At 40.1% G+C, this 7,278-nt stretch overlaps 1 protein-coding gene across 4 annotated transcripts in view; it reads left to right on the top strand.

The window, feature by feature from the left end:
- The first annotated feature begins 1,765 nt into the window (after positions 1–1,765).
- The window catches only part of LOC119886646 (semaphorin-3F-like), a 60,924-nt gene continuing 55,411 nt past the window's right edge, over positions 1,766–7,278 (top strand). For all 4 annotated transcript variants that reach the window (XM_038697528.1, XM_038697527.1, XM_038697526.1 and 1 more), the window contains exons 1-2: positions 1,766–2,156; positions 4,665–4,829. In XM_038697528.1, the coding sequence (XP_038553456.1) occupies positions 4,712–4,829 (118 nt within the window). In that variant the 5' untranslated portion in view covers positions 1,766–2,156; positions 4,665–4,711. The remainder of the gene's footprint in view (positions 2,157–4,664; positions 4,830–7,278) is intronic.

Genomic DNA, 7,278 nt, shown 5'->3' with positions numbered 1-7,278 from the left:
TAATTTCTGATAAGTTGGGCCCAACAATCATCACATTGTCTGTGCTCTAAGTCACTAAAATTGACTTGGCAAGTCAAATAATCGCTGAAATAAAGTGAGTGTAACGCTGTAATAAACTTTTATTCTGAAACTTTTACCCAGTGAACGGTTCAGTTAATATAAATAATTTTATCTTTGCAATACACAAAAGTAAACTCAAGTAGGTAAAAGTGAACTTGTGAGCATGTAAAAAGGATTTCTTTTGAAGCCACTCAGTTGTTGATTGAGAGAAAAAGAACACATGTAGGCACCATTTAAGCCAAATCCTGTTGAACATTTTCCCTCCACACCTCATGTGTGGGTGGCAGATGGTAACTCGCTGGTTGTCACAGCGATAGAAGATGGAAATACAGGCAACTGAGTCAAAGCAAGCAAACACCTCCTTCGTGAAAGACACTCTGCCATCCTATAGCAGCTATAGAAGGGCTATGAGACCTGAACTGAGCATGCATATAACAGCTATGTTACTTCATGCTAATAACCTACATAGATTGTACTGTTTTCCTGACAACGGCTGGTTTCACTGTTACTTAATGCTTCTGTCATCATCTCTCCATCATATGAGCTGTTTTTCTTTTGGTCATTAAGAGATCCAAAATGGTAAATTTATGATAATACTGTTTCTCTTCTTCTTTCTAACCTTCTTAAAAGTTTAAATTTCAGTGTTCATTTGTTTCTTCTTAAAAACCTAGAATCTTTTATGTCACAACTAATCAAATGACCGTGTGTACTGGTAAGGTGTTGCTCGTCACTAAAGTAGGCGGACCAAGGTTCCAATAATGAACAGCTATCTCCACACACAAGTGTTTTTGATAACATCAGATAACATTGTGGCCAGAAATACAACTCCAAATGAATGTTAATGTTGCTCCATGTCTTATGTTTGCCTTGTTCGCCATCAACTTGATAGATAATATGTCAGTGTTGTGTTTATAGCTTGTTTCCTCCCCACAAATTCAGGTAATGCAGATTGAAATGTCATGTTGTACAGCTGCAGCAGCTTAGTAAACCCTATATACACTGTTATCAGATTATAGGATTTTAAAATGTGCTCATACAGGTAATACTTTGGTACATTTGAATTTGAATTTGAATTGATCAGCAATAAAGAAGGACATCTTTTGGGCTGGCAGGTTGTGAAAACTCCCTTTGACTGATTGGACCATTTAAACACTTATTTCAAGAAGTGACTGCAGACATTCTGGACCAAAATCTTACCTCTGTAGACTTGATTAAAGTCCTTTATTAATCAACTATTAGGCTAGATTTATAACTGCAGACTCAGTGGCTTATTATGTGAGAAACCCATGACCATTATAGATTACCAACATTTATACCAAAAGGTGTCCTTCTTGATTGATATAATAATATATAAAATAATGAATTATTAGTTTCCCCCTATTTCTACATTAGGCTGTAAAGTTTCATTTGAAGTAGCCCAACATTTGTGCGACTTTTTGCACTCAGCGTAATAATAAAAAACATTTAAATAGGGACAATTATAGAAACACAACTTCAGTATTGACTTTGTATGAGTAGCGTCCATTCTTTGCCCCAGCAGCATTCCCTGACAGCATATAGTGGCGTAATACGGTAGTAAATCATATCACCCCCCGGCTGCCTGATGGGCGGCTCGGCTCATCGCTGCCCGCCTTGTGGGTGTGTTTTAGGCAAATGGGCCTCTGCATCCACCTGCTCGCGCCCTGCCTCTCTACAGTCAGGAGCGCCCAACTTTCCAGAGGAGCACACGCTGCGTGCCTGGACCTCTCTACGCCACAGGGACCTTGTTTCCAGCTGTTTTCCCCCACGAGATGTTGATTGCGGTCGTGCGGCGACAATATCTCCTCGTCTCGCGGTCGCGCACAGGGTTGAACTAGAGAAACACTATCTCCTTTTTTTTTTTTCTTACTGTACAACTCCGGGGCCAATACCCACGCAGTGTGCACAGGTACAGACCGCCCTCCTGAACAGGGTCTGTACAGTCGCAGCACCGGGATTTTCTCTTGATATTATTGATTTCAACTTGGAGACGAAAGTGACCGATCTGTTGGAATTGCTTTGTTCAATGACTTGCAAGGTTGGATCTGAAGTTATATTCGGAAAGCTGTAACAATAAGGTAAGGCTTTTCGTGCTGTTGCTTTTTATTTTTTATTTAAATCTGCTTATTATTAATTTAATTAGGTTAGCCTACATGTCTGCAGGTTTTTTTTATTTATTATTTATTATTTCCAGCATGTTTTGTTTTCTCTTATAAACATATGAATAGAAATACCTAATCATAATTTTAATTTCATATAGATTCCAACTTTCTCTTCATACGTGAATCATTGCCGTGCGCTCTAAAGCCGCACCAGACTGTTTACAGTTCTGTCGTCCATGTGTAGCCAAGGCTGCCAGTCTGTTACGCACGGATTTCAGTCTATATCATGTTTCAGCAACATTGACATTTTATTGCATACATTTTGTATTTTTAGAGTTTATTTTCGAGTTTAAATATGAATGAAGTATAGCCTATTATTTTCATTGTAAAATGTCCGGCATTCATACCAGGGAAGGAAGCTTTTTAATTGTCTCAATTGTTGTGAAATATGACAAATCACCAGTGTTTCTGTAATGTCTTGGACTTCACCAAACGCAAGTGGATACACCGCGAGTAGAGCAGCAGGATTCAGGAGGAGGGTTATGTTGAAACTTTACTTTCTGAACCCTGACCAACTTGTGGTTATTGGTTTTTGTGTTTGGCTTTATGTATATGTTGTAATGCTTGCATTTCATTTGTCCACCATGTGGCAGTTATTAACTTGCAGACCCAAACAATAAAGAAGCTGAGAGCATCAGTGGATGTGATGTGCTTTTTCTTCAGTAGGTTTAAAGCTGTTTGGACTAGCGTGATAGATTTAAGAAGTTTAATATGTTTCCATAAAAGGTCCTTTTGTAAACTTATTTATACATTTTTTTCGACATAAAAGTACTGGAGGAGAATAGACATATTTATCGTTGCAGTATAATGTGAGTGAACTCTGTGTCGGTCTGTATCCTCAGTGTCATTTGTGAGCAGTGCCTTGTTTGATTTCATCTGCTTGTGTGAAGGACTTGGCCTCTGTCTCAGAATAAACAGCTGGGTGGTTAACACATTGTCAGAAAATACCCAGGGTTTAAACAGCTGGTTATGCTCATAAATCCACTTCAGCCAACTAGTCTAAGGACTCTGCTGAGGTTCCAACGGTTTGTTTGAGATGGAGACCTGGTCTAAATGAATGTTGTTAGTAGAAACATGGGGAGAAGAGATTTGTAAACTATGAATTAGGGATTGACAATAAAACAATAACAATAATTATCGCAATATGACATTTTTCAATAACAAATATTCAATACATTTTTGATTTTATTCACTGGAACCATGCAACCATGGAATTAGGACTTAATTTGTTTATTAAGATGTTTACTTTGTTGAGGAAAAAGGACAGAAAAAAGCTTTTACTTCATTTTACTCATGCATATTTGTTGAACAAAGATTTTATCATAATTGTTTTGAATGTTCTACCTCAGATTTGTGAAGTGATCCACTGTTTGGCTTCAAGTGTTGACTGTAAAGAAGAGTTTAAACCACAATTAACCATCAGGTTTCTTCAACTTTCACTCAGCAAAAATCAGCCTTAAAACTCAAAAGAAATAACGATTTGATACTTATCGTGATAATTGTCAGTGTCGAAAGATATGAAACTTTTTATCGTGATAATATTTTTGGCCATATCGTCCAGCACTACTGCGAATGTGTGAGGTCAGGATGCTGTTCTTAGAATAGAGTGTGGCGAAAATGTTGCATTCTTGTGAAAATGCAGACACCACAGTGAAATGTGGAAGTGGTAACATAGTAGAGATGGACCAAGAGTGGATTTGTTGAGAATGGGCAAGGGCAAGAAGTGGCCTGTTTGACAGCTCTTTCTGATGATTCATGACATATGTGTGGATCATTGAGGTTGCTCCCTGGTGTCTATCATTTATTAACTCTAGACTTAATTGATGACCACCACTGCATTGTTTGGGAGACTTGTTAAACTTTTAGTGTATGCGCCTGTCGTCATTTGTAAATCCTTTTACAAGGAGATAATATTTTATTTCAGATTGCACCAATCCCTATGTTTTTTTGCCCTCTTTATCTTTTTCTCAAAGTGTGAGGACATGGTATAACTCGGTATGAGGTGAACCTCTAATTACAGAGCAGCACACACATACGGTGTCATGGAGTAGGAATGTGCTTTGGGTGCGTGAAGAGGAGCAGAAGAAAAGCTTCTCTAGCAAGTCAGCATGGTCTTTCCATCAGTTTGTCGCACAGCTTCCGAAAAACAAACCTAATTTTTACCAAATGGAAATGTGTACACATCTCTGCAAGCTTGGCTCCTCTCCATCAGGACTCATCAGTTTTGTGAAGCTCCCAAAGGGTGGGATGGGTGTAATCTCCATACCTCTGTGCTGCACCCCAGAACTCGATGGGATTGGGCCCTTGGGAGCCATTGATTTGACATGTCACATAAATTAGTAAATGAGAACAGACTATTGTAGCAGATTTTTTTTTGTTTTGAGAGTTGAGAACCTTCTCACGTGTTTCTTTTTGTCCCTGCAGAGACTTTTTTAAAACACCAAACTCTTGCTACTGGGGGTTGGTCAACCATGCAGCTGGACGGTCTGTGGACAGTCCACGCCCTCCTGGCACTGTCCACCTTCGCTTTCGGGAACCCAGTGATCAATGACCCATTGGCTGCACCCCGCGTCTTCATCTCCTTTAAAGGTAGGAAACTGAACCTCGTCCTCCACGCTCTCATTCCCACCTGCCTCTCATTCCTGGTTTGCATCTGACGCTGTGGCTTTCCCTATTCTTCTTGTTCTATGCTGGTTTCTTAAACTCATGTGTTTGCTCGCTGTATGACTGATGACATGAAAGTTGTGTAACTGGATCAACTGTGGCTTTTGATACGTGCTGAAGCTTTTTGCAGGTGAAGAACTTGCAGCACCACCACAAACTCATGTTACACCGCAGAGCAGACCGCAAACGAATCATGCAGTTCTCATTTGCTGCTCCCTCCTCAGACCTCCAGGCTCTGTAATAATCAGCAGATGCTTCCACTGACTTATGTTGTACAAACAATTAAAAACGCAAACAATGACTGAGCGGATGCACATATTGAAAATATTGTGTATGTCTTGTTGTACTTGTTTTGAAACAATATACATGATTATTGTTTTAGTTAATCAAATGCAGTCTCTTTATCTTCAATCATCTTTATTATAAAATCTCTAAATTGGAGCCACAAAGAAAGACGGATAATAAGGAGCATGTAATAACTCTATGGCCATTATGTGATATTCCCTGGTGAGACCGATGTGTACTTTAGGGGGCTGTGTTTGTTCGTTTCAGTGGCCGTACAGATTAGGTGAGATGGGTTGCCGGGTTCTGAGGGGGTGCAGCGTGAGAGAGGGTATTATCAAGAGCAAATTGCCAGGATCAGCCAAGCAGAGCGACGTCCCCGAGGCCTGTCCTGCTCGGAGATCAAGTCTTTGATTAGCATCCAGAGAAAAGCGGAGGGAGCGAGCCACAGCACCCCTGTTTGCTTTGCTTTCCATTTCCCAGCGCTCCCTAGTACAAGTTGACTTAATTAAGTGGACTGGCACAGTTCATTGTTGAAGGCGTTTTTCTGCTTTAATCAAGTAGGATTTAACACATCAGTGAACGCACATCCACAGCTCAGCAGTTTTTTTCCCCTCCATTTTCCAGATATCATTTTGGTCCGACACAAATGCTGTGTTGTTTTAAGAGAACTGTGCAGATTGGGTATTGCTTTCACTTTATAAGGCTTTTCTGTGAGCACACTCATTGGAGGCTTATGTATAGGTGCATCTTTGGATGACTGAACTCACCCAATATATATTTGAAAGCAGCCGACTACAGGCACTATTCTTTGGCTGACAAGCAGGTTGGAAAAAGCTCGGCTCTCCTGCTTACCTGTGTGTGTTTGCCTCTCCAGTCAATATGAATTTCACAGTCTACTGCTGCTGCCTCTCTCAGAGGAATGCACCCCCCTCTCCATTCAATATTATGACTTCTCTCTCCCTTAATTGCTTTTTGAGAGGCCCATGTAGTCCTTACCTTGGCAAGCTGGCTGCACTTCCCCTGATGCGTCGTGATGGTGTTAAGTTTTAGCTTGAGCTGATTGGGAAGGCAGTTTGCCTCTGAGCAGCAACTTTAATGGAACACAGTATGACGACAAGTGTGGACAATATGCAGGTTTTTATATGCGGGAGTGAGGGAAAAAAGTTGTTAATTATCAGTCCCCTGTTTATAATTGTTGATCATTATGGCAGTGTGTCACACTGTGAAGGAAAACTTAAATTGCCCCTATAAAGCTGAATGTCTCTCTCAGAGTTGAACTAAACACATGTTCCAAACTGATTAACTCGGTAGCTGAGGAGCGAGGTTCAGAACCATGACCTCCATCTGGGAGGCCCTCACTTCCTTATTAAAGCAGGTAGAGTAAATCATGGGACCTAATTGCTTTACTTTGGCTTCATGTAGCGTGCACAGTTTTTATGACAGGGAGAACACCCTCTGTGAAATTGAAAGAAGCCAACATAATATTCAGGTGGTGTAAGGTGAAAAATGTATCTTGTAATGCACATTTCATAAGATTAGAGTTGGTAAAGTCTGAGGGATAACCCTTGGAAGTAGACTTTGTTCAGGCTTATCACGTCTTCTACGCTAGTAAGCCGAGGAGAAAGGGCAGAGTTAGCAAGAAGAAAGAAGTCTGCCTCAGTTTAGACTGCAAAAAGACGTAATCAATGTCAGACGAGCAAACTGAGTGTTTTGTAGAATGAGGAGGGGGAGCGAAGCAAATCCGCCATAGATAATAGGTTGACATTTTAAGGTTAGTTGAGACAAGACTGCTGTCGCCAGCAACCCCCAGGAGAGGACTCATATCAAACAGTCAACCTGGAACTGCTGGGAATATGATAGTTTGGGTTAACACACACTCTTGCCATTAAATGTAAGAATACTCTGGGCTAGTAGTAAAGAGCAAGACATTTGATTGTAAAATAATTCACTGTTTAAGGAAGCGAATCATAATTTTGTTTCTTCAAATGTCTTTCAAATGGCTGTGCGATAATGAATATTTATTCATTAATGATTAATCTGACAATTACATGAAATATCAGAAAAATTAAATTATGTCTAATCTCCCACA

The sequence above is a fragment of the Micropterus salmoides genome, unplaced genomic scaffold, assembly GCF_014851395.1.
Source record: "Micropterus salmoides isolate LMB-PRFRI ecotype aquatic unplaced genomic scaffold, ASM1485139v1 Ms_hic_scaffold_4, whole genome shotgun sequence".
Lineage (NCBI taxonomy): Eukaryota > Metazoa > Chordata > Actinopteri > Centrarchiformes > Centrarchidae > Micropterus > Micropterus salmoides.
Note: the sequence above shows the minus strand (reverse complement) of the source record. Positions and strands in the feature narration are given on the sequence as shown.